At 63.8% G+C, this 24,492-nt stretch overlaps 2 protein-coding genes across 2 annotated transcripts; one reads left to right on the top strand and one right to left on the bottom strand.

The window, feature by feature from the left end:
- Window positions 1-135: 135 nt before the first annotated feature.
- Window positions 136-2,373, top strand: AMSG_05322 (uncharacterized protein; the record flags this gene model as incomplete). The annotated part of the gene is made up of 5 exons (XM_013902578.1): window positions 136-148; window positions 259-707; window positions 752-1,872; window positions 1,904-1,914; window positions 1,951-2,373. The coding sequence occupies 5 exons, from the start codon at window positions 136-138 to the stop codon at window positions 2,364-2,366; spliced, it is 2,010 nt and encodes a 669-aa protein (XP_013758032.1). The 3' UTR covers window positions 2,367-2,373.
- Window positions 2,374-2,396: 23 nt separating this feature from the next.
- Window positions 2,397-24,435, bottom strand: AMSG_05321 (uncharacterized protein; the record flags this gene model as incomplete). Its single annotated transcript, XM_013902577.1, has 5 exons — window positions 2,397-8,438; window positions 8,558-15,507; window positions 15,539-18,143; window positions 18,194-22,525; window positions 22,558-24,435. 5 exons carry the CDS (start codon window positions 24,433-24,435, stop codon window positions 2,397-2,399), a joined length of 21,807 nt encoding a protein of 7,268 aa, XP_013758031.1.
- Between the last annotated feature and the right edge of the window lie 57 nt (window positions 24,436-24,492).

Below are 24,492 nucleotides of genomic sequence, written 5' to 3'. Positions count from 1 at the left end.
CGCCGGCCAGCGGCCCGCGCCACTCGGCCGCCTCCGACTCACTGCGCGTGCCGGCCGCCGACGACCGCGGCCCGGCCGACGACTCGTCGTCGTGGGGCGGCTCCTCCCACGGCACCGCCGACTCGAGCCCCTGGGATGAGGCCGAGCCGTCGGCCGCAGGCGCGTCTGAGCTCTATGCTGCCCACAACTTTACCCGCCCCTCCATCCGCGCCTCCATCTCACTCGTCTCGCTCGTCCTGCTCCACAACCTGCCGTCAGGCGAGCAGGCCTCGTTTGCCAACTTTCTCTCCGAGAACGTGGTCGTCGACATCACGCCGCAGGCCGGCGCGCTTGCCGTCACCCGCGCTCCGGCCGACGCTGCCGCCACCCCGCCCCACCCTCCACCCATCCGCGAGCTCGCCCTCACCGCCCGCTTCCAGACCCTCATGCTGCACTCCTCGGTCTCGTCGGAAGACAAGCACCCAGCGTACCTCGACCTGCTCACTTCGCGCGAGTCTGCCACCGGCGGCGCGCCTGCCGGCGGCGCTCTGCCCATGGGCGAGCTCCGCCTCGTCCACCGCTCGATCGCCGACGGCAAGGAGCGCCCGGACCTCTCGTCCGAGCTCTCGCTCACCCTCCGCTCTGTCCGCATTGTCTACGACCGCGACGAGTGGGTCCGCTTCTACTACTTTTGGCGGCCCGCAGACTGGGAACTCACCGCGCTCGATGTCTCCGCCGTCCGGGCTCGCCAGCAGCCAAACTCAACGCCAAGCTCGCCACGATTGCCGCCGGCGACTCGGACCTCCACGCCCCGCCGTCTGTCCCGCTCAAGCTCAACATCGCCCTCCTGCAGCCGGTCATTATTCTCCCGCCCCGCGGCCGCGCCTGTCCGGCACACATTGCCGACATTGTCGCCCGCCTCAACTTCTCCACCATCCACCTCCAGAACCTGCCGCTCAAGCCGCCGGCTTCCTGCTTCTCCGCTGGCCTCTTTGCCCTCCCGCTCCACGCCTTTCCGGCTGACACATCGGACTTTGACTACACCGGCTCGCTCGCTGCTTCGACCCGCGCCGTTGCCGCGGCCTACCAGGTCGATCTCGATGGCATGTGGGTCGAGGTCCTCCCCCGCCACGACGCCTCGCCGCACGTTGTCCTCGACCCCATTCCCTGCCAGCTTGATCTGCTCACCTACGACGAGCCGGGCGACCTGCCGTCTGTCGAGCTCTTCCTCCGCGTCGCCTCCATCGTTGCTCACTGCACCCACGACGAGTACCTCTACTTTTCCTCGGTCTACGAGCACAAGCTCGCCTGGGACGTCTCGCACTACCAGGCGGCCTCGGTGCCTGCGTCGCCGTTGTCCGCGCCGCCGCCGCCGCAGAGCCCTGCATCTGATAGCCCGGCACCCGTCGACGACGCTCTCGTCATGCAGATTGTTGACTCGACGGCGCTCCGCGTTGCCATCTTTGTCGACCTTGCGCTTGTCGAGCTGCTCGATCCCAAGCGTAACGTTGTCGTAGCGTCGCCGGCCAGCGCGAGCACCAAGACCAAGGCCCGCGCCTTGCCAACCCTTCCGCCGTCGGCTGCCGCCGCCGCAACGTCCGAGCTTGTCTCTTGCCTCCACCTCTCTGGTATCGAGCTCGCGCTCGAGCACAGGACCAACGAGCGCGTGGTCAAGGCTCGCATCGCCACTCTGGCCATTGCTGACGAGAGCCCCTCCGCGTCGTCGTCACCGGCTGCGCTCACTTCGCCGTCCAAGGCCGCGTCCAACGCACGGTCCGGCCCGCGGCACCTCAGCCTCCGCATGGTTCACTCTGCTGCGCTCTCGTCGCTTGCTGCCAAGAACGGCAACGCTGCCACAGGCTCATCAGATGCTGCTGTTGCTACCCCTCGGGCGTCCTTGTCCTCGACTCATGGCGCCAGAAAGTGGCCCAGGCTGTGCTTGAGCGGACGCTCAACTTTCTGCGCCTCAAGGCCGGGCCGTCGACGTCTCGGCGCCTGACGCGAACCCAGTCGCCGACCTCCGCATCCAGCTTGTCAACTGCGGCATTGAGCTCACCTCCAAGCTCACCTCCTTCGCCACCGTCCTCGACATTGCCACCCTCATCGTTGAGCCGTCATTCCGCTCCGACTCGACCCTCGTCCGCGTTTGCCCGGACACCGCCACTCTGCCTCTGTCTGCGGCCTCGGCCGACGACGCCAAGCGCGCTGACCTGGCCGAGGCTCGCCTTGCCAAGCAGACGGCCGCCTACGAGGCTGTGCTGGCCAAGGTCGCCGACCTTGAGGCTGCGCTTGCCAAGGAGCACGCCGACAACGATCTTCTCCGCGCCGACGTCCACCGTATGGTCGAGAAGATCACCCAGTTGCAGCTGGCGAGCATGGGCATGTAAATCCTCATTTTACGTTGTTAACCTATCAAACTACGGATTGTCGCGCCGCGGCCGCCGAGGCGGTGTCCGCCGCGCCGCCCGCGCCGCCATCGCCTCGCGCGGCAGCCGCGGCAGCGCCGCCGCGCCTCGCCCGCGGTCGCGTCGGCTCGGTGCGCCTCCGCCGCCGCCACGCCGCGGAATCGGGCTGCGTTCGGCCGACCCAGCCTCTGTGCCGCGGCCAACGCCGCCCTGCCGCCGCGGCAATGCCGGGAGCTGCCCTCCGCCGCCGACATGTCCCTGTCCGCGGCCGCTCGGCTGTGCCCGGGTCGAGATGCCCCCGAACACCTCTTCCGATGCTTGCGACATGTACATCGACGATGCCGTCGACGATGGCCGTGTCTCGCGCACCGGTACCATCCCACCATAGCGGGGCTCGAGGCCAGACGGTCCGCCGGCCACAAGTGGACTTGTGTACGCTCCCGCATGGACCGGAGCCGGAGCCTGGCCCTGGCCGACCGTCTGGCCGCCGTATCCCGGACTCGGGTAGCCCTGGTAGACTTGATGGCCCTGGAAGCCTTGGGCGCCTGGGTAGGCCTGGTATGCTGGATAGCTCGGACTCGGCGCCGCGTACCCAGGCACAGCAGCTGGCGCCGGCGCTGGCGCTTCGTACGGGTTGAGCGGTGCAAGTCGCCCGTGTGGGATTGGCGATGCCACGCCTGCAACTGGCCCGGGCACAATGTCTGGAGCTGCGGCAGCTCGGGGCACAGCCGCCGCCTCGGCCGCCAGCTGCTCAAGCGAGACGCGGGCGGGTGCAAACGAGGTACCGCCGACGGTGACCGGATGCAGCGATGCCGGCAGACCGACAGCCGCCTCCTGAAGCGCTGCCTTTTCGGCGTCGAGCGGATCCTCGCCCGACTCGTCCTCTTCGTCGGTCTCGACGGCGTCGTCACGGAAGACAAAGAACTGACCGGTCCCCTCCACAATGTCTCTCTCTGTGGCGGGCTTGGAATCCCACAAGTACTCGACGAGCTGGACCGGATCAACCCGGACCGTCGACGAGGTAAAGATTGAGAGGAACGCTGTGTGCGGACCGGCCGACATCAGCGATGGCACAATGACGTATGTGTAGTCCTTCGAAGGCGGAAGGTAGAGCGAGAGCGATGCCTTGGTGGCCCGCGAAGGGAAGATCCGGTCCACAATGTCTGCCGTTCGCAGGTCCGACGCCAGCACCGCCCCGCGCTCGCGGTTGGCCGGAAAGTAGTCAACACCCGTCCGCCACCGACACACAAGCAGCGTCACGGCCTTGCCGTCGATCGCCGACTCATCCGCAGTCTGCTGCCGGATCTCCACCGTCACGTCTGCCGCCTTGCGCCCAAGCTTGAGCGCAAACGCCTTGCGGCAACCCGACTCGCCCTCGGCCCAGTCGAGCCGGAAGACCTGCTTCCGTGCACCCGACGCCGTCTCGGACTCACCGCCCAGAGACGACGTTGTCACCGTTCCATCGATCATCCACGCCGCCGCGAGCGTCGGGTCCACCACAGCGTCCGCTGCCGGATTCTCCGCCATCGACCGCAACTTGTCGGTCAGCGCGTCCACTGCCGGCTGCGCCGCGCCGCCAGCCAGCGGCGCAGCGTTGCCTGTCACTCCACCCGACGGTGTTCCCGAGCTCTCTGTACTTGCTGCGCCCAGCGACGCCGGCGCTCCATCGGCATACGGCAGGTTCTCGACCGCGCCCGACAGCGCCTTGACTGCGAGCTCGAGCGTGTCGAGATCCTCGACATCCAGCCCACCCGCGTCGTGCGCGCGCGACCCGGGACTCGCGCCCGGAAGCGCCACGTCGTCCGAGTCTGGAAGCAGCGTCGTCACGTCGACCGCCGTAAAGCCCTTGATAAAGTCATTGTACGACATGTAGAACTGGCCGTCGTCAACCACGTCGCCGCCCACAACCTCCTGCTTGAGGTCGTGCCAAGCGCCCGACCATGTTGTCGACCCGTGCGGATTGCGGATCTGCAGGAGACGGTTGGCCCCGACCACGCACACACCCGTGATTGCGTACGCGTGACCCTTCAGCAAGCCTTGCTCCGTCGGCTCCTCGTTGTCTGCACTCAGGTCCTCAATGTAGCATGACATGAGCTTGTTCTGCGCCTTGTACAGTACCATCGTCTCCCAGAACGCACCGGTCTTGAGCGATCGCGAGATCTTCGGGTCGTCAAACTTGAGCGCCTCGCACACGCCGCCGGTCAAATCCACCATGGCGTACCGGTCGACACCGCCGTCAATGGCCTCGTACGAACCCTTAAACTTGGCGTATGCCTTCTCGATGAGCATGACGTACATCTCGTTGCGATCGGCTGACCACGCATAGACAGGCAGCGGGTTCTCCCACGGATCTGCGCCCTGAGTGCTCTCCAGGCACGGTACGTAGTCGTCGATGATGACGTACTTCCACAGCTTGTTGTGCGAGAACATGAGCGAGTAAATGCCCACGTCGACGTTCCACGGCTTGATGAACACCTTCTCAATGTACTCTTGGTTCGTCGCAAGGACCGCCACGCATCCCAAAAGGTAGCACGTCCCAATCCCGCCCTGCTCCACGTCGGCACCCTCCGCACCGTCGATAAACACACGCGGGTTAGGCATCGTCTCAAACAAGTCCGACAGCCGGCGCCACGTCGACGGATACGTGATGTAGTGCGGGTCACCAGGCTTGTCCGGATCGTTCCACAACGCAGCCTCGCTCGGCAGGAACGCATCGTCAAGGTACTTGCGGCCGGCCGCCTGGCACTCGTTCACCTTCTTCGCCACCTCGTCGCGGGAGAGCTCGCGGCACTTGGACCGCTTGGTGATGGCGTACTTGAAGCCCTTGTCGCGCGTGCACTTGGAGCACAACAGCAGTGGCGAGAGCGCGTACGACAGCTCCGGGTGCTCTGTCAGCAGGTCGGACCGCGAAAACGGCAGCTCACGCACGTCGCGCCACCGGTACCAAAAGTCCGACCGAGGCATCGGCGACTCGGCAACCTCGCACTCGAGCGCACACGAGGGGAGGACGCGGACCTTGACCCGCGCCACCCGCTCGCCAAACTCGACAAAGTTGAGGTGCATCGCCGCCGCCGCCGCCTCGGCTGCTGCCAGTGACTCCATCCCTACAAACGCCGCCCGCTTGAACAGCTGGAGTGAGACAGAGACCACCGTGCCGTAGTTCGAGAACCGGCTCCGCACAAGCTCCTGGCTTGTTCCCCGCGGGAGCCCCAGCACGAGCACCGTCGGCGGCATGTACTCGTTCTTGTTGATCCGCTCACCACATAGCGTTAGCTGCATCGTTGACACCGTCAGGTGCGACGCAGAGCCGGCCATCGAGAGCACCACCTGCCGGTGGTCGTCGTCGTCGTTGTCGAGCACCGTCTTCAGCTCCGACGAGACCGTACCAAACGTGAGCACCTTGCCCGACTCCAGCAGCGCCTCTACAGCCTCGCCCGCAGACGGGCCCTCTGAGACCTCCATCACTTCGCGGAGCTCACCCGAGTCGGTGAGAAAGACAAGCCCGTCGCCGTACGGTGCGACTTCGATGACCGTAAACGCCCCAAGCGGGTCATACAAGTCAACACGCGTGTACGTCCGCGAGCTTGCCAGATCGCCTACCATCCACAGCTGCCCATCGTACGTCACCGCGGCACAGAACCGCGGGCCCGCAGCGATAAACACCACCGACTTTTCCTCGTTGATGGTAGTGTCCTCCACGGTCACCCGCCGCGGCGTCGACGTTGGCCCAATCGGCCCAAGTGCTTTGCCCTCGCCGGTCACAAACAGACCGTCTTCCGCCGTGAGGAACATCGTGATGTTGCGCGAGCCGGCAATCTGCACCACCGTGTGCTCGAGCTGCACAAGCTTCGGCGTGGTCTCGCGCTCAGACTTGTACCCGATCCCGAGCTGGCCCGAATCGTTGGCGCCCCATGCAAAGAGACCCGCAGACGTGTACGCCACAGTCGTATCCGCAAACGCAGACACAAGGAACACCTTCACCTTATCCGGCTTGGTCATCACAGCCGACTTGGCCACCAGCTCGGCGCTCGTACCCGACGCGCCTTCCGCTCCAGCGGCGCCACCAACACTCGCTGACGACTCACGCGCCTTGGTCGGCACCCGCGGGAACTCGACTTTGCCCAGCTCGTGCCTAAAGAGACCATCGGTCTCACGCCCAAGCTGCCCAGCGGCGTTGCGGCCCATGGTGTAGAGATCGTTGACTTCATCGATGACGGCCACATGGTAGTCGCCAGCAGTCACAGCCTGGACCACGTACTCAAATTGGTCGTGCCGCCCGCCGATGCCCACTCGCGCCACATCGACCCGTGTGCTGCTCTTTCGCCCGCACTGGCCAGACTCGTTGTGGCCGTACGTAAAGAGCCCGCCGTTCTCGGTCACTACCGCCGTAAAGTTGAGCCCAACTGCCATCATAGACGGCAGTCCAATGGTGACAGACGTCACCTCCACCGGCGGACTCACGGTCGCCCACTTGTACGCCCCGGCCAGGCCAAGGCACGAGTAGTCGTTGTAGCCGAGGCCAAACAGCGAGCCAGCAGAGTTGATGTACAGCGTGTACTCGACGCCGCACGCCACATGCTCGAGCACATCCGTCTCGGTCAGCGCCACCTTGCGCGGTGCGTACACTGTCTCGTCCGCAATGTGCCCGTTCTTGCGGTATGCAGAGTCGCCCCAGCAGTACCACACTCCGCTCCGCGAAATCGCCGACGAGTGGTACCTGCCGGCGTCAATCTTTGCAATTGGCTCGTCGAGCCCATGGTTGATCTTGGTAAACGTCGCCACAGACGCCGCAGACCCGAGTCCAATCTGCCCGTACATTGCAGTGCCAGACGCGTAAACCTCACCAGAGGCTGTGAGGAGAAGGACGTGCCACTGGCCCACAGCCACGTCCAGCAGCTGCGTCTTGAGCCCGGGCACCGAGTGCGTCGGCAGGAGCGTAAACTCCGACTCCACAAAGTCGTCGCGGCCCATGCCCACCGCTCCGTACGTGTCTTCGCCAGCGGCGTACACAAACGAAAACTCGGTGTCGAGCCGCCGCGTGATCGCCACAGACAGCGTGCCCGAAGTCTCGAACCGCTCCACAAGGTCCTCGGGCACAAACCCGAGGGCCTTGCCCGGTGGCACAACTGCAGTCGTCCCGCGTCCGGTCGCCCGCGCCCGTCCCCACGTGAACAGCTCACCGCCGTCCGTCACCACACCTGCCATCGATGCGCCGCACGAGATCTCCACTACCCGCTCACCCACCAGGTCGGCTACAAGCCCGACCTCCCCTCCGGGCGACGGCATCGATGAGCCCGATGGCCGCCCGAGCTGCCCGTCATTGTCAGCACCAAACGTGTACACAGCGCCGGCGTCCGAGACCACTGCACCAAACGACGAGCCCATCGAGCCCGTCACAATGTGCACCCCCTCCAGTGCCTTCATCAGCCGCGGCATCTCCACAACGTTCTCGCTGGCATCAAAACCGGTATCACCCTGCTCGTTCCACCCGAACGTGTACACCTCGCCCGAGTCAAACACCACAAGCGTTGTGTACGAGCCCGTCGCCACAAACGTCGCCCGCTTTCGCCGGAAGAACTCGACGTGCGAGAGCGCCCCCACGCTCGGGCCCTTGCCCCACCGCCGCGACTTGTTCCGACTCAGCGACGCGCCGCGCGCTTCGCCGGCTCCAGACGAGCCCGGCCCGGAGCCTTCCGTGGCCGACTGCGGCAGACCAAGCTCTCCAAACGCGTTCGATCCGGCGGCGTACATCCGCCGGACAGAGAGCGCGTACGGCGCCCGAGGCGATAGCGATGCGTACTCGGCCATCAGCGCACGCGCAGCAGGCGTCTTGGACAACAGCTGCGACGCCACACGCCCATTCATGTCCTGCAAATGCAGCTCGGCCTTGCGCGTCGACAGGATCGACGCCACAATCGCCAAATCAGCACGCTCCGCCGCAATGTGCAGCGCCGTCCGCATCTTGTAGTCTTGGATGTTGAGCCCGCAGTTGACCCGGACAAGCTGCTCCGCAATGTGCGCATGCCCGCGGAGCGTCGCCAGGTGCAGCGGCGTCTGCCCGAGGTGCGTCGTGGCATCGCCTTGGCCTTAAAGTAGATGAGCGTTTTGGTCAGGTCGTCCATGCCCTCCTGCGCCGCAAAATGTAGCGCCGTAAATCCAGACGACGGAATGACCGCGTTGATGCCTGTTCCAATTCGCCCAATGAGCGACTGCAGGAAGCCCATGTCGTTGTTCTTCTCTTTGACAAGCACATGCAGGATGTTCTCGCCGGCCGCATTGACCGACACCACATCGGCACCCTTGTCCAGCAGCATCTTCATCAGCTCAGGCCGCCGCTTCTCGTGTGCCACATGAAGGAGCCCGACCGGCATCGAGTCGGACGAGTCGTCGCCCTTACGCACCAGCACGTCCGCTTTGGCCGAGTTTTCCAGCAAGTGCTGGACCATTGCGGATTCAGTCTCAATCGCAATCGAGAGCGGCGTCTGGAGCTTGTTGTTGAACGCATTTGGCGAGAACGGGAACTGCAGCAGATCCCGTAGCTCGGGCGCGTCCGATGCAACCGCCACATGGACTGGCGTGTTGCCTGCACTGTTCTTGACATCCAGCTGCAGCGCCGTCAGTGACTGCCGCCGCGCCTCTTCCAGCAGCACCGGAATGGCCTTCGGGCACTCGCGCGCTGCGAGGTGAAGAGGCGTATCGCCCTCGGGCGACATCACCGTCCGCGATACCAGCGACGCGCCCGAGACAAAGAGCTGCTGCAAGAGGCCCAGCCGCTGGTTGACAAGCGCCCGATGCAGTGCCGTGTAGCCACCGCAGAGCCCATTGACAAACGTCTCGCGCTCCTTGGCCACTGCCCGCGCAACCTGCTCCTTCGACATCGACCCGTCAAAGGCAACCGCACTGGCCGCGCCACCAGCAGCTTCCAACTCCTCGTCCAACACGGGGGCCTCTCCTTCGTGGACCTCGTGTCCGCGAGCCGCAGCAGCCTTTGCCTGCTCGGCTGCCTCGCGCGCTCGCTCGCGTGGAATGATTTGCGACATTGTCGCCGAAAACTCTGCAAGGAGCGTCTTGGCCACGTCGTCGTGACCGTGCTGGATGGCGGAGTGGAGCGGGGTCTGCCCTGAACCATCACGGAGTGTTGGGTTGGCGAGTCCGCGGAGCAGCAGCGCCTTGACAAGGTCCTTGGCACCGGTCTCACTCGCGTAGTGGAGAGCGACCTTGCTGTTGTAGTCAGCGAGATTGACGTCGGCCCGCCCCGTCGCCACAATATCCAGCGCCACTTGCTTGCACGCTCCCTCCTTGCACGCAAGATGCAGCGCAGTCATGTTGCTATTTTCAGAATCGCGTGCATCAAGGAGTATGCGCTCGCGCGACTCGGCAGGCAAGTTGTACTCGTTCTCCAGCGGCGCAGCCTCGCCATGACCCATCCCGGACCGCATCGACATCTCGTCATCGTGTCCGCCACCATACCCACCGCGCCCGCTACGTGCACTCAGCCGCTCGCCATCATCGTCATACTCGTCGTATGCATCGTAGGGACCGATGCCCGACGCGGTCGAATCGTTGCGCGACATCCGGTGCTTGCGATAAGTCCCGCCCCCAAACTCCTGCGACTCGAACAGTGCATCATCGCCACCGTACGACGCCGCGGGGTCCGGCAGGAACTGTCGCGCCAGAGCCACATGCTTGTTCCGCAGCGCATAGTGCAGGATAGTAGCCCCGTGGTCGTCGGTCGCTTCCAGCATCGGCCCATAGTGTTGCAGCGCCACTTGCCGGTCGTTGTGCGAGCCCGGCATCTGGTCACCATGCGCGTCAAGCACCTCACGTGCAAACACGTCCTTGCTTGCGTTGAGCGCAAGCATGAGCGCATTGCGCCCACCGTCGCACGTGTCGGTCACGTCTGCTCCAGCCTCAATGAGCTTGCGGACCAAAACTCGGTGCGACCGGTCGAGCTTCTTGTTGAGAAGCAGGACGTGAAGCGGGCTGCGCGAGGAGCGGTTCTTCGTAACCACGGTCGCCTTGAGCACATCGGTGCCCTCAAACTCGTTGAGCGCATCGATGATGGTCTCTACATACCCGACCGCCGTAGACGTCTCCTTCTCCAGCAAGGCATGGAGGACTGTGCCGCCGTCCGACCGCCGCACAAGCGACGTGTCCGCGCCTGCTGCGATGAGTTCAGTGATGACTTCGTCGAGGTTGGACTTGGCTCCGTCTGACGCCATCACCAGCCGCATTAGCGGTGTCTCGCCAAGATGGTTCTGTGCATTGACATCGAGTCCCGGCAAGTGCTCCATGAGCAGCAGTGCCATGTCGGGCAGTGCCACGTTGTTGCATGCCACATGCAGCGGCGTGTTGCCGTCACCGTCGACCTCGTTCGCCAGCTCTTGCATCCGCCCACCGCGCGATGTCGCTCCCCGCGGAGAGTTGCGGTCGACGCCACCCTCGGATCCGTCACCGGAGACACTTTCGCCGTCGGCGAACCCGTACTCGTCGCGGTTGTCAACAGCGTTTCCAACAAACTCTTGTGCAACTGGCCCCCCGCCACTGCCGCTGCCATCGTCGTCGTCGCCAGCGGCGGCTCCCACCTGTTCGATGAGCTTCTCGACCACATCGAGAATGGCTGCGTCTGGGAGCTTGATGAGCTCATGCAGAATCGGCTCGGTCCGCCCTGTGTTCCCGTCATCCGGTGCAAGAAGCGCACCCTCGCCCACAAGGTACTTGATCATCTCAAGCTGTGCCGATTTGACCGGCACGGCATCCTTGCCACTGGCAGCCTCAGCGGACGGCGTCGTCATCTTGACTGCCACACGCAGCGGCGTCCGCTTTGCTGCCGACCCGTCGCGGACATTCAGAATGTCCTTATTACGTGGCTTGGCATACTCAACCAGCACCGCCGCGCCCTTGACAAAACCGGCCTCGGCCGCCAGGTGGAGCGGCGTCCGCCCTGCGCCATCTGGTGTCTCAAGCAGCTGCGGATCGGCCGCCAGCAGGAGCTCCACAATCTCGATCCGGTCGGCCTCGCTCTTGGCGCTGCTCTTCATCACTGCAAGGTGCAGCGGCGTGAGCTTGGTGCCGAGGCCAGCGTAGGGGTAGGCTGCCGCATTCTCCGGCGCTGTGATGCCAAACGAAGCAAGCTCGGTGTGGAGCCGCAGCTGCGACTTGGTCCGCTTCCCCAGCTCTTCCAGAATGGCCTGCACTAGCCCGAGCTCACCCTTGAGCGCTGCCATGTGGAGGACCGACGCCGAGTACTTGGGCCGGCCTGAAGACTGGGCCTGCTCGACGTCCAGATTAATTGGCGGAGCGTGGAGCAGCTTATCGCCCGTGAGGGCGACGAGCGAGACGAGCGTCTTGAGGTCGACACCGTCCACCTCGTGCGCGATCATCAGCGGCGTCCGCGACTCGGCGTCAAGCATGGTCATTGCCAGCGAAGCGCGGTTGATGAGCGTCTTGAATGTCTCGGGCATCCGGGTGATCTTGGGAGCAAGCAAATGCATCGGCGTCTTTTGGTCACGCGTTGTCTTGCACAGCTCCTCGGCTGTCTTGTCGCGCATGGCATCGAGAAGGAACTTGGCCACCGCGTCGTGACCAGACCGACAAGCGAGGTGCAGCGGCGTGAACCCGTCGTTGTCGACAGCGTCGACCGCAAGCTCACGGTGGCCAGACACCAGCTGCTCCACCACAGAGAGCAAGCCAAATTCGGCAGCAAAGTGCAGCGCCGTCGAGTTGTTGCCGTTGGTGGCCGCAACCTCCACGTCCTTGCTCAGCAGTAGGAGCGCGAGCTCTTCAAGCCCCTCCTTGCAGCAGTACATGAGGAACGTGGTATCGTCGCCCACGTCCTCAAGCTCGATCGTTGCGTCCTTGCCAATGAGAATGGTGACCACAGAGGTGAAGAGCTTGCGCGGCAGCGCCTCGCGAACCTTGCACGACGAAGACGTAAAGCACCAGCAGGAGAACGTGTCTACACGATCAGCTGCCCAGGCATCGCCCAAACGACACGTGCTCATACACACGGCACACACCGGATAGCCGTTGTAGTAGAACAAGGTCTGCTCCAGCTCTCCCGACCGCCCCACAGCCGTGCACACCTGCCGCGACGCGAGCGTGTGGACCATGGTCTTGAGCAAGTTGGTGAGCGAGACTGCGTGCTTCTTGTAAAAGTCGATGATGAGAAGCGCGAGTGACGGGTTGCTGCCCGTAATCGCGAGCAGCAGTGAGTTGTCTTGGCTTGCGTTTGCCTCGCCACGCCCGGCTCCAGCGAGTGCACCTGAGCCCGGCCGCGACTCAACCTCGAGCACTTGCTTGATCTGCGCGTGCGAGAGAATGGCCTTGACCACCGGAATTGAGACCGGGTTGGAGAGCCTTACCTCGTCAATCGCCTCGGCCGAGCATGCCGCGTGAAGCGGAAGCTTGGCACCCGGCGAGTTGTGCCGCATGATTTCCGCTGGCGTGTTGAGGAGCAAGTACTCGACCACGTCGAGGTGGCGCTGCTGACAGGCAATGTACAGCGGCGACCGCTTCTTCTCGTCGAGCAGGTTGACATTGGCTCGCGAAGCGACAAGTGCCTTGATAAGAGCCATCTGGCCCGCTTCTGCTGCCCAGTGGATCGGCCCGGCGTGGTCCACCACGTTGTTCACCGCTAGCCGTTTGTCTTCCGACGTTGACACAATACCGAGCAGCATGAGTGCAAGCTCCCACGAGCCATTGGCACATGCCACAAACAGAGGTGCCTTGCCCGCGAGGTCTGAACCGCCATCGCCAGGCACACCCCATTGGAGATCGTAGTTGGCAATCAGCGCACGGGCCACGTCCACCTGGTTCGTCTTGGCTACAGAGAGCGTGACCTCCGACGAGAGCTCCTCGAGCGTCGACCGCTGCGCCCGTGGCAGCTCGGTGTTGGCGGCAATGAGGCCGAGCACAAACTCCCACTTGCCACCTCTGGCAGCAACAGCGAGCGGGACCTTGCCTGTTGGATCGTCGCCACCCCACTTGGGACCGGAGGTGCCTGCTCCACCCGTCTCGCCCTGGCTGCCATCTTCCCGCTGGGCTGGCGTCTTTGTCTGAAGCAGCGACGTGACAGAGACATCAAGCCACTCCTCGGAGGCCGCCAGTCGAAGAACAGCTCGCCCGATGGTCGTGGCGCCTAGCACAGCAGACGCGACAAGGACGGATGCGAGACTATGACCGCCCTGCGCTTCTGTGGGGGCTGGCGACTCGCCAGCGCGGAGAAGCGCCAGCGCAGATGCCGTGTTGCCCAGCAGCGCCGCAAGACAGAGTGGCGTCTTGACCAGCCGCAGCCACATGGCGGTCGAGAGCTCGCTGCCGCCACGGAGCGAGAGCATCGCGTCGACGTGGTCAACCAACGAGACCACACCAGGGTCGACGTGCGACGCCGTCACCGGAGCAAGCTCAGCGTCATGCTGGAAGGCCTGAAGAGCCCGGCACACCAGGTAGCTGCGCGGGTGGGACGAGACGGCAGCATAGTGGATAGCAGCCGCGCCAAAGCTGTCGGTGCGAACAAGCGATGACGGCGAGACCGAAGCTGAGAGAATGGCAAGCGCCACAGCGACTTGTCCTCCCATGGCGGCATAGTGCAACGCACTCCGTCCCAGCCTGTCGCCCACCAACGAGTTCTTGAAAAGAGCAAGAACAAGCTCAAGCGAGCCCACCTCAGCCGCGTAGTGCAGCGCAGTCTTTCCACTCGCCCCCTTGCCACCCACATCGGCACCAGACGCCAGCAGGTAGCGCGCAGTCTCGACATGCTCGGAGGCCGACGCCGTCGACGACAGCTGCATGACTGAGCGGAGGAGCGGCGAGGGGAGGTCCGATGCGTCCAGCTTGCCCGATGCCGGTACGCCAAGGCGGATGAGGGTGCGGACGACTTCGGTGAGGCCGGCGCGAGCAGCAAAGTGCATGGCCGAGCCGTCCTGGTCCGAGAGCATCGTCAGCGCAGCGACGAGCTCATCAGGCGGAAGCATCGCCGCCATGCCTTTGATGAGCACCATGGCTGTCCCGGCCTTGCCCTTCATCAGCGCCGCCACAAGCGGCGTCGCCTTGACCGGGTTCTCGTTCTCGACAAGAGCGGCCCTAAGCAGCTCACCATACGGCGCGAGAATGGCGAGCAGCCGACACAGCAGGTCGACATTGCCCGACGCCGCCGCGTAGTGGAGAGGCGTGTACGCCGTCGGGCTCACGTTACCCGACGTCTTGTTCATGCCCGGAATTGGATCTGTGAGCAAGAAGCGGACACCAGGCATACACTGGCTTGCACACATGTACGCAAACGGCTCGATCATGACCTTAGTCTCCACGTCCGAGTCGCGGAGAGAGACCTCAGGCTGGCTACTCTCCATTGGCGTAGAGCGCGCACCTAGCTTGAGTGCGGAGAGCAGGACAACCGCGACTTCGCCGCGGGCCTCGACCACTACCGACCGCGCTGCCGAACCCTGTTGGCTCGCCAGGAAGTCGGGCCAGACCGAGATCATGCTCCTCACTACCGAAACCATCTTGAGCGAGACAGCCTTTTCCAGAGTCGACGAGTCCTCCAAGCCAGAGGTGAGGAACACCTGCTCGGCGTCGGCCGAAGTCGCCTCGCGGATGCACGAGAGCAGGACGAGTGCACCCGCAGTGTCACCCTTCTCGACCGCAGATGCCAGCGGCGAGATCGATTGGTCCGAAAAAATCTTCCCATCAACGGAGTCGCCCAGAATGCGGAGCAGGCCCAGGTGGCGCGAGACAATGGCCTTGGCCATAGGTGACCAGTACCAACCGTGCGAGGTGTGAAACTCGGCTGGCAGCTCACGTGATGCGCCACTCCGCCAGTACGCCTCCAGCGCAGCGTACGCAAGCTGCGGCTGTCGCTGGTCCAACGCAAACGTGAGAAACGCGTAGTCCCACGGATTGCAGGAGAGACACGCCTCCTTGACGGCCTCGTCCTTGACAGCCTCGTCCACTCCCAGCGTGGCAATGATCATCAGCGAAAGGCCTGGGCAGTCGTCAAACACGACCTGGAGCCCCATCCGCACGTCCCACTCCAACCGCGAGCCCACTTGGAGCGCGGCAAACACGGTCTCGGGTGCCGTTCCATACTGCGTCGCCATCCGCATCAGGTCTGACAAGACGGCGGCTCCCGGAGCGCTGCAAATCAGGTCATTGACGTTCGTAACGCAGCGAGTGCGGCGTAGAGCGCGCACCTAGCTGGAGTGCGGAGAGCAGGACAACCGCGACTTCGCCGCGGGCCTCGACCACTACCGACCGCGCTGCCGAACCCTGCTGGCTCGCCAGGAAGTCGGGCCAGACCGAGATCATGCTCCTCACTACCGAAACCATCTTGAGCGAGACAGCCTTTTCCAGAGTCGACGAGTCCTCCAAGCCTGAGGTGAGGAACACCTGCTCGGCGTCGGCCGAAGTCGCCTCGCGGATGCACGAGAGCAGGACGAGTGCACCCGCAGTGTCACCCTTCTCGACCGCAGATGCCAGCGGCGAGATCGATTGGTCCGAAAAAATCTTCCCATCAACGGAGTCGCCCAGAATGCGGAGCAGGCCCAGGTGGCGCGAGACAATGGCCTTGGCCATAGGTGACCAGTACCAACCGTGCGAGGTGTGAAACTCGGCTGGCAGCTCACGTGATGCGCCACTCCGCCAGTACGCCTCCAGCGCAGCGTACGCAAGCTGCGGCTGTCGCTGGTCCAACGCAAACGTGAGAAACGCGTAGTCCCACGGATTGCAGGAGAGACACGCCTCCTTGACGGCCTCGTCCTTGACAGCCTCGTCCACTCCCAGCGTGGCAATGATCATCAGCGAAAGGCCTGGGCAGTCGTCAAACACGACCTGGAGCCCCATCCGCACGTCCCACTCCAACCGCGAGCCCACTTGGAGCGCGGCAAACACGGTCTCGGGTGCCGTTCCATACTGCGTCGCCATCCGCATCAGGTCTGACAAGACGGCGGCTCCCGGAGCGCTGCAAATCAGGTCATTGACAAGGAGAGGCAACCTGCAGACAACTCCAGAAGCTGTTGCAATGTCGTTGAGCGGTGTCACTGGCGAGAGCGTATGAAAGAGCTCGAGCACAAGTGGTTCGCGTTCGGTGCTGCACTTGGGCGATGTCACCACCCGCCGAAGCAGCGGTGCAACGTCAAAGGCCGAGGTCATGACTACTTCCTCGCTCGAGTTGTCCAGCTCAAACTCGGGCTCCACCAGCATTGACGCCGTCCGAGCGAGCATCTTGCGGATGACGACGTCCGAGCGTGCGTCGAATGCCGTGCTGAGCGCGTCGTTGACAGCAGTGACCGAAAACATATTCAGCAGCGTTCTCTTGGTCTGTGACTGGTCCTTGTACAAACGCCTCTCGCGTCGGTCGACCTTGCCCACTTCGTTGTTCATCCGGTTACTCCGCTCGCGCAGGAGCTCAGCAAGAACAAACGGTGAGCCACCATGCGCAACAGCAGCAAGAAGAGAGAGCTCCGAGTTGGCGTCACCATCGCCAGAAGTCGCGTCGAGCCGAATGTGCTGCGAAGCAAAGAGGGTCGAGGCAACCGGGCCGAGGCCCTTGCGTGCCGCCAAATGTCCGGCATGGTAGCCCTCCGGGGTTGCGATGACCACCGACTCGGGTGCTGCCGCCACCAGTAGCAGTGCAATGTCCTCGCGACGTGAAAGAATGGCCAGATGCAGCGGAGTCTGTGAGTTGTTGGACTCGGCGGCAGCGTTGGCGCCCGAAGAGAGCACAAGCAGATTAGCAACGGTTCCAAGACCTGCCCGTGCCGCAAGATGCAGTGGTGTCATTTCCTTGAAGCCTGGATCGTTGACCTGGCTCTCCGACGCGAAACGGAGGATGAGTTCAGCCACGTCGTGGGCTCCGGCGGCACACGCAATGTGCAGCACACTGCGGTTAAAGTTGTCAGGGTGGTCCAACGGAGACGCCACGAGGCCGTACTTGAGAATGGTCCGGACAACAGCTGTCACGCCGTACCGCACAAACGACGCAAGCAAGAGTGTCGCCTGACGGGGCGCAAACATCGAGTCCAGGGTCGGGCTCGAGCCCCCGAGTGCGCCGCCAATGCCACCGCGCGCACCACCAAACGCAGTCGCCGTACCGGTGCCTGATGCTGCCTCTGCCAGAACCCGCGCCGACGGAATGAGCCGCTGAAAGGCCAGCAGTGCGTGCGCCGCACCAGCAAGCTTGCCGGCGGCACACGCCTCGAGCGCCTTTGCGAACGCGCCGTGGTCCATGACGAGCGACACCCGGGTGAGCTCAAGTCCGAGAACCTGGTACACATAGCCGAGCGCGAGTCTTTCGTGCAGCAAGCCACTCTCGGGACGATCGTCAAACGGCGAGAGCGTTGCCAGGCCCGAGTTGAGGTTCTTCTCGCCTTCATCACCGGCAAAACGCGGCTGCGAGGCACTCGTCGGCTTGGCGCCGCTCTGCCAGCCGTCAGCAGACGCAAACGAGTCCGTGGCGGCGTGCGCGGCAAAAAGCAATGGCTGGATCACCAGCTCGGCGACGTCACAGCTCTGCGACTTGGGTGCCGATGCTGAAAACAGGTGCATCGCCAGCGGATAATTGTGCTGCTCAAGCGCAGCTGCGATGGGCGAAGTGGCGTTCAGCGGCAGCTCAAGCTCGTACGTCTCGCGGAGCTGGGCAATAGCTGGCCAAAGGCAGCTCTTGACAGCAAGAAGGAGCGGTGTCTCGCCATCAATGTTGGGCTCGGCCGATGCCCGCGCCAGAAAGTTATCGAGCTTGGCACGGCCTTCGGTGAGAGCGAGCTCATCTTGTGCATGGCTGACTTGGTCTGGGAGATCTTCTCGTCAAGGACCGAGATGAACTGAGGAAGCCGCCCGCGAACAGCAGCATGGTACAGCGTCTCGTCGCGGGCGTCACGCGTCGCCGCCACAAACGACGGCTGCTCCATAAGTGCCGCAGCGAGCGTGGCATTACCGGCCTCGAGCGCGAGGAACAGCGGCGTCTTGCCATCATACCGCCGCTCCGAGACCGAAAAGAGAAAGCCGGTGCGGGACTGGGCTGCGTCAGGATTCTTCTTCGTCGACGCGAGATTGCCGCTACGGGAATCCGAAGTCCCGGCCCCGGTGTTGAGCTCGTTGTTGTGGCCCGAGGAGAGAAGATCCACCAGCTCGGGATCAACACCAGCGGGCGTGCCCTTGAGCCACGGGCATGTGTACTCAAAGTGCGGCGCATCGGCATCATCTAGCGAGACCTCGATCCGGTCCACAGTGGCTGTACCATCCGCGAGCTGCGGTAGGCTGAGGAGAAAGGCAAGCATGTCGACCGCCCGCGGCGACGAGACAGCATAGTGAACAGCCGAGGCGCCGCGAGCGTCACGCACCGAAACGTCGATCTCGGGGAGCTCCTCGAGCATGCGCACGAGGGTGACACTCGACGAGGAGGCAGCCTCGAGGAAAGGTGTGGCCCCGTGCGGGCCGCCGCGGGCGTTGAGAAGTGCGCCGTCGGCGTTCGAGTCAAGAATGGCCTTGACCACCGACGACCGCCCAAAGCGGGCCGCGAGGTGAACGACGTTCTCGCCGGCCGAGTTGGTGAGCGCGAGATGCGCCGCTACATTGAGCGCAGAGTAGTCAACAAAGAGCTTGATGAGCGCTTCCGCCACAGGCAGGTTTCCGGCCTCTACCGCCACCATCAGCGGCGTGGCCTCGCCGCGGCTAGGATCGCGCGCTGCAAGCCACTGCAGTGGACCAGAAACGTCGAGAGTCGCCGGAAACTCGGCAAGAAGTCCACCGAGCACGCGCGCAGTCGTGCTTGCGGCTGGAAGAGTGGCAGCGAGGAGATGCAGCGCGGTCCCGCTCCGAAGATGGGACTCGAGCTCCAGCCGCGCGTCAAGGTCCGCCACAAAGGCGACCGCGTCGGCGCCGATGACCGCAGCACGCGCACACGCCGCTTGACCAACAAGAGTCGCGTTGACAAGCGACGCGCGGTTGCAAATATCCTGTACAAGGAGCAGTGGCTGCTCGGCTGCCTGGATGGCCGAGGTGATGAGATCAAGGACGGAGAGCGCAGCCTCGATCGGCGAGGTGACGTCGTCAATATGGCCCACCGGGCCGCCCTCTTGGCCACCACCAAAGCCCGACTCGTCGTCGTCACCGTAGTCGGAACAGCGGTCGTCGTCGCTGTTGTGCCCAGCCTCTGGCGCGCCTGCGAGGGGCACGCCGGTAACCAACCTCTCGAGAGCGGGGTTGTCAGCGAGAGATGCTTCGACCGCAGCGTCGAGCTCGGCTTCGTAGTACACCCGCGCCGCCGCGAGAAGAAGGAGCGAGGCCTTGCCGCCGGCGCGGGCAGCGAGCACCTCGGAGCTGAGCCGTTTTCCCTTGTCCTTGGAGAGCCGGTCGAGAAGCGGCTTCATAGTGTTGACGACGGCATACGCCACCGGCGTCATCGCATTGGCGTCGCGTTGTGCGAACAGAGATCCGAGCGGCGAAGGTGGCGCGGAGAGGACAACGTCCACAAAAGCGTCGACAAAGTGAGCGTTTCCCATCTTGGTGGCAATGTGAAGCGGCGTGCCGCCCGATGTCGTGTCTGCGGTGACAAGCAGCTCCTCAAGCAGCCGCGATGGCCCAAGCGAAAAAGCTGACACGAAGACCGGCTGAGGAGTGTCAACGCCCTCGGCCTCGGCCTCGGCCTCAGCAATAGCCTCCTTGACCAGGCTCACAGCAGCTGCCTTGGTCTTGGGAGGAGCGTCAAATGCCGCGAGGTAGTGCAGGATATTGGCATTGCTTTCGGAGACCGTGTTGAGCAACAGCGGTCGTGAGTCCTCCGTGACGGCCTTGTTCGTTCCACGCCCGCGCCGGGAGGCATCGCGCGCATGCTTTCGGGCGCGCTTGGCAAGGCTACCTGCGTCAGCCGAGATGTCGGCACGAGCAAACGTAAGGGCCACGCGCACCGCAGCCAAGTTGGACGCCTTGAGCGCCACCATAAGCGCGTTGCATCCGTCGTGAGTCTTCACGTTGCGGTCGTCCATGTCGTTCAGCAGCTCCTCAAGAAGCTCCGCCGACTCGGGTCGGAGCGCGGCAAGATGACACGCCAGATAGCCAGCATACGGTTCCGTGGCAGACATCTTAGAGCCGGTGCGGACGTCAAGCGGATTGAATGGCACCTCGTCGGCCATGGCTCGATAGGCTTCGAGCAGCGCAATGCCAGCGAGCGATGAGCCGTAGAGTGCCGCAATTTGCAGCGGCGTGAGCCCAACGTCATTCTCGGAGGCATACTTCATGTCGATCACCGGAGCTTCATAAACGTTGTAAAGGACTTGCCGGCGCTGAGCGTCGGTGAGCGGTTTGTCCTCGAGCGAAATGAGGAACTGGAGGCCAATGTCCAGCAGCGGATCGTCGTCGCGAGGCGTTTGCGGAAGGGCGTCAACCCTGGTCTCGACGTCTGCAGCGAGTCGCACCCACTCGAGCGAGCGGTCAAAGTGTGGGGCGACAAAGTCTGTAGTGCCCTCGTCAGCGACGAGCGAGCCCGGCCCGGTGAGCGGGACATGTGGCAGATGCGCGGCAGTGGCGGCCGAGCGACGGATGCCCTCGATGGCGGCGACAAGGTCAGACTTGGACGGCGGCCAAGGCGTCTTGCCTTGGCTCAACTCGCGCCCGCGGGGAGTCGGGGGAGGAACAACGGCGCGAGCTTCGAAAGCAGCCTCGGCAATGGAGGTCTGCATCATGTCGCCCACAAGGTTGTCCATGTCGTGGATGACGGCGTAGTGGACGACGTTGAAGCCATACGCGTCGCAGAGGAGCGCAACCGAGGCAAGGTCAAAGTTGTCGAGCGGCTCTGGCAGCGATGTCGACGCCATAAACTGCCACAGGGCGTCTGCAGCATGCGGGTTAGCAAATCGAGTCGCAATGTGCAGCGGTGTTGCAAGCTTGGCTGTGCTTGTTCCGGCACTCAAGATGAACCCAAAGTTGAGCGTGTCGGTCGTCGGGTCGTGGTAATCGTAAAGTGCGCCAAGGAGAGAGGTAATGACCGAGGCCGCGCCACTGGCGTCGCCAACCACTGGCGCGAGCGATTTGCGCTCGTCGAGATAAATGACGGGCTCAACCGCAGGAACAGCCGCAAGGTAGTGGAGGACGGACCAGCCCATGGTGTCGAGGGTGCAGGCAGCGTGGCGCAGCCGCGGCGAATCTTGGAGGCCTGGGATGAGGACGTCCTGCAGCAGCTCGAGGCGGCCGTGCTTGGCAGCGAGGACCATGCCAGACTCACCCGCTTTGGTCCTCGCAGCGAGCAGCGGCTCGTAGCTCTCTATCTCTTCAAACATGGTGGAGATGAGGCCGGTGGCGCCCTCGCGACAGGCAAGGAGAAAAGCTGTGCAGCCATCAGTATCGGCAAAGAACAGTTCCTCGATTCCGGCAACCTTGAGGAGCATGATGGCGACGGCGTCGTGCCCGGCGGCGGCGGCGAGCATGAGCGGGGTGCGGCCGTCGGCGTTCGGCTCCCGGAAGGCAGCGACGAGTCGACCGAGCGCATGGCGACCAGCTACAGCCAAGTCTTCGAGGACAACAGCATCGTCACCGAGAAGGTTGCTGAAAAAGTCCTGAACCTCCAACTCTTCATCGGTGAGCTCGATAAAGTCGTCCTGACTCGCAGCGTCAGCGGCGGAGCGGCCGGTCGAGCCGCCACCAACCGAGGCATTGGTGTCGAGCAGCGAGGGCCGGGTGTGCTTGCGAGAGACCCACGAGGCGAAGCTCGATGCAAAGATGAGAAGTGCGGCACCGTTGCCGGCACCGGCAGCCTCGTGAATTGGCGTGTTCCCGCTCGTGTCGGTGGCGACGACGTACTTTGCATTAGCCAACCTCTCGTCCGAGCCCAGGAAGAGCTGGCGGTAGACAATGTGCGAGACGACCGGTGAGGCAGCGGCGTCGTGGAGGCAGGTGCGGCCTGCGGCGTCGCGGGCGCCAACCGGCGCATGCTTGAGCAGCAAGCTCTCCACCACAGCAGCGAGATCAAGCTGGTCAGCGACCTCGGGTTCGCGTTCGCCATTGTAGGGGTCGTCTGCTGAGCCGGGCTCAGCGTAAAAGGCCGCAAGCATGTCATGGAAGGAGTCGATGGCGTCGTTGACCTCGCCCGCAGCTCGTGGATAAGGAAACGGCGAGGCGTCGTCAAACTGGAACCCGACGAGCTTGCCCGACTTTGTGCGGATGGGAAAACCCGGGGGGTGACGTTGAGAAGAGCGACGTCGTGGCCTTCGTCGTGGGCAATGACGTCTTCGAGGTCGACAAGACCCGAAGCGAGCGCGTCCTTTGCCTCGGCGGCAGCGGCGGCAATGTACTCGGGATGGACAAGGACGTTGCCGGCGGCAAGTTCGGTCGGCGACGGCGCGCGGAGGAGCTCGTGCAGCGGAGTGCGGCCGCCAAGGCCCGCCATGCTGATGGCGGTGGCAAAGTCGCGGGCGACCGACTTGGCCCCCGATCGGCCCTCGGTCTCAAGGACGTCCGCTCCAAGACCCGAGTCTGTAGAGGCGAGAATGGCGCGGAGGGCCTCGGGCTCGGGCTCGGGAAAGACGTGCGGGTACTCGGGCGTGTCGTGGTCGAGGAGAACGGTAGCAGCGGCAAGGTTCTTCACCCGGAGCGCAATGTGGAGCGGGGTGTCGCCGAGCGCGTTCGGCGTGGCGGTCATGCCGGGCTCACGAAGCATGCGGAGGACGGCGTCACCTTGAGCATAGCGCACTGCATAGTGCAGCGGACTGTTGGACGCAATGTCGGTCATAGTCGGCTCAAAGAGCGGGACCTGGCGGTAGCCAAAGACGTCGTCGAGAACAGGGGTGGCCGAGAGCCGCGCCGCCGTGTAGTGGGCAAGCGTGAGGCCAAAAGCGTCGACGGCGGTGGCAGAAGGGCGCTTGACAAGCTCGGCCATGGCGTTGACGCTCCCCCGGTCGGCGGCGAGGAGAAGCGGTGTCCGGCCGAGGCGGTCAGTGTGGAGCAGCTCTTCGTCGTCCGAGGGAATGAACCGGATCATGGTAGTGAGCGCAGACGTCATGTCGTGAAAGGCGACGTAGTAGAACGGCGACTTGCCAAAGTTGTCGCGGGCAAAAGGGGAGAGCGCGTGGTTCTTTCGCTTGCCGCCCGCCGGCTCGAGGACGGCGAGCAAGTCGAGGACAAACTCTTCGCGGCGGTCTTTGGTGGCGACGTGAAGGACGGTGGCGCCGAGCGAGTCGGTCACCGCCAGCTCGCTCTGGTTCTTGGAAAAGTGAGTAATGAGAGAGCGAGCAAGAGGGAGCGAGCCGAGGCGAGCAAGGTTGTGGAATGCGGTGGTGCCGACGTCATCCTTGCAGTGCAAGTTGGCCGGATCCTCAAACGCGGTGGGGTTGAGCGGCGATGGCGTGTTGTACAGGGTCTTGAGGAGAAACTCTGCAACCTGGAGGCGTGCCTCGACGTGGGCCTGGGCCACCGCCTGCTCCTCGGCAGCAAACCCCTCGGGATCGTCGTAGATGACGCGAGTGAGCACGTCCGAGTACTCGAGCGCAAGATGCAGCGGCGTCTTGCCCTCGGCGTTGCGCTTGTTCATGACAACAAGATCCTCAACCGAGATGTCCTTGATGTCGTCTTCCTCGTCGAGAAGGGCAAGCAGACACGCCACATGGCCTTGCGAGGCAATGTAGTGCAGGAGGGTGTTGCCATCGCGGTCGACCATGGTAGTGCCGTTAAGAAAGACAAAGAACTCGACAAGGACCCGAGGCAGGCCGATGGTGGCCGCCATCTGGAGCAAGTTGAGCTCACGTGGCTGCTCCATATGGAATCCGTTGGCATCCTTCATCCGCACAGGATACGTGGCCTTGATGGTGTCAGCATCCCGAGTGAGAGCGTCGATGCCCTCGATGTCCTCATGGATAGCAGACTCGAGGAGGGCGTCCAGAAACTGGCGGCCAGACTTTTCCCGCAACTCTGGGTACAGCTCACGATCCACAACCTCCATCTCCGCCCAGTACTCGTCGACGTACTCCACCCGTCGCTCCAGCTCCATCTCCTCCTCCTGCTGCAGCTCCTCCTCAGTCTTCTTCTGTCCGTCCTCCTCCCCTGCAAAGTGCTCACGTCCCGACATGCTTTGTCGCAACGACTACCTGGAGGGGGGTATGCGTGTGCTTGGGGAGCAATGACC

Source organism: Thecamonas trahens (genome assembly GCF_000142905.1).
Source record: "Thecamonas trahens ATCC 50062 unplaced genomic scaffold supercont1.22, whole genome shotgun sequence".
Taxonomy (NCBI): domain Eukaryota; order Apusomonadida; family Apusomonadidae; genus Thecamonas; species Thecamonas trahens.
This window is presented reverse-complemented; position numbering and strand designations above follow the sequence as displayed.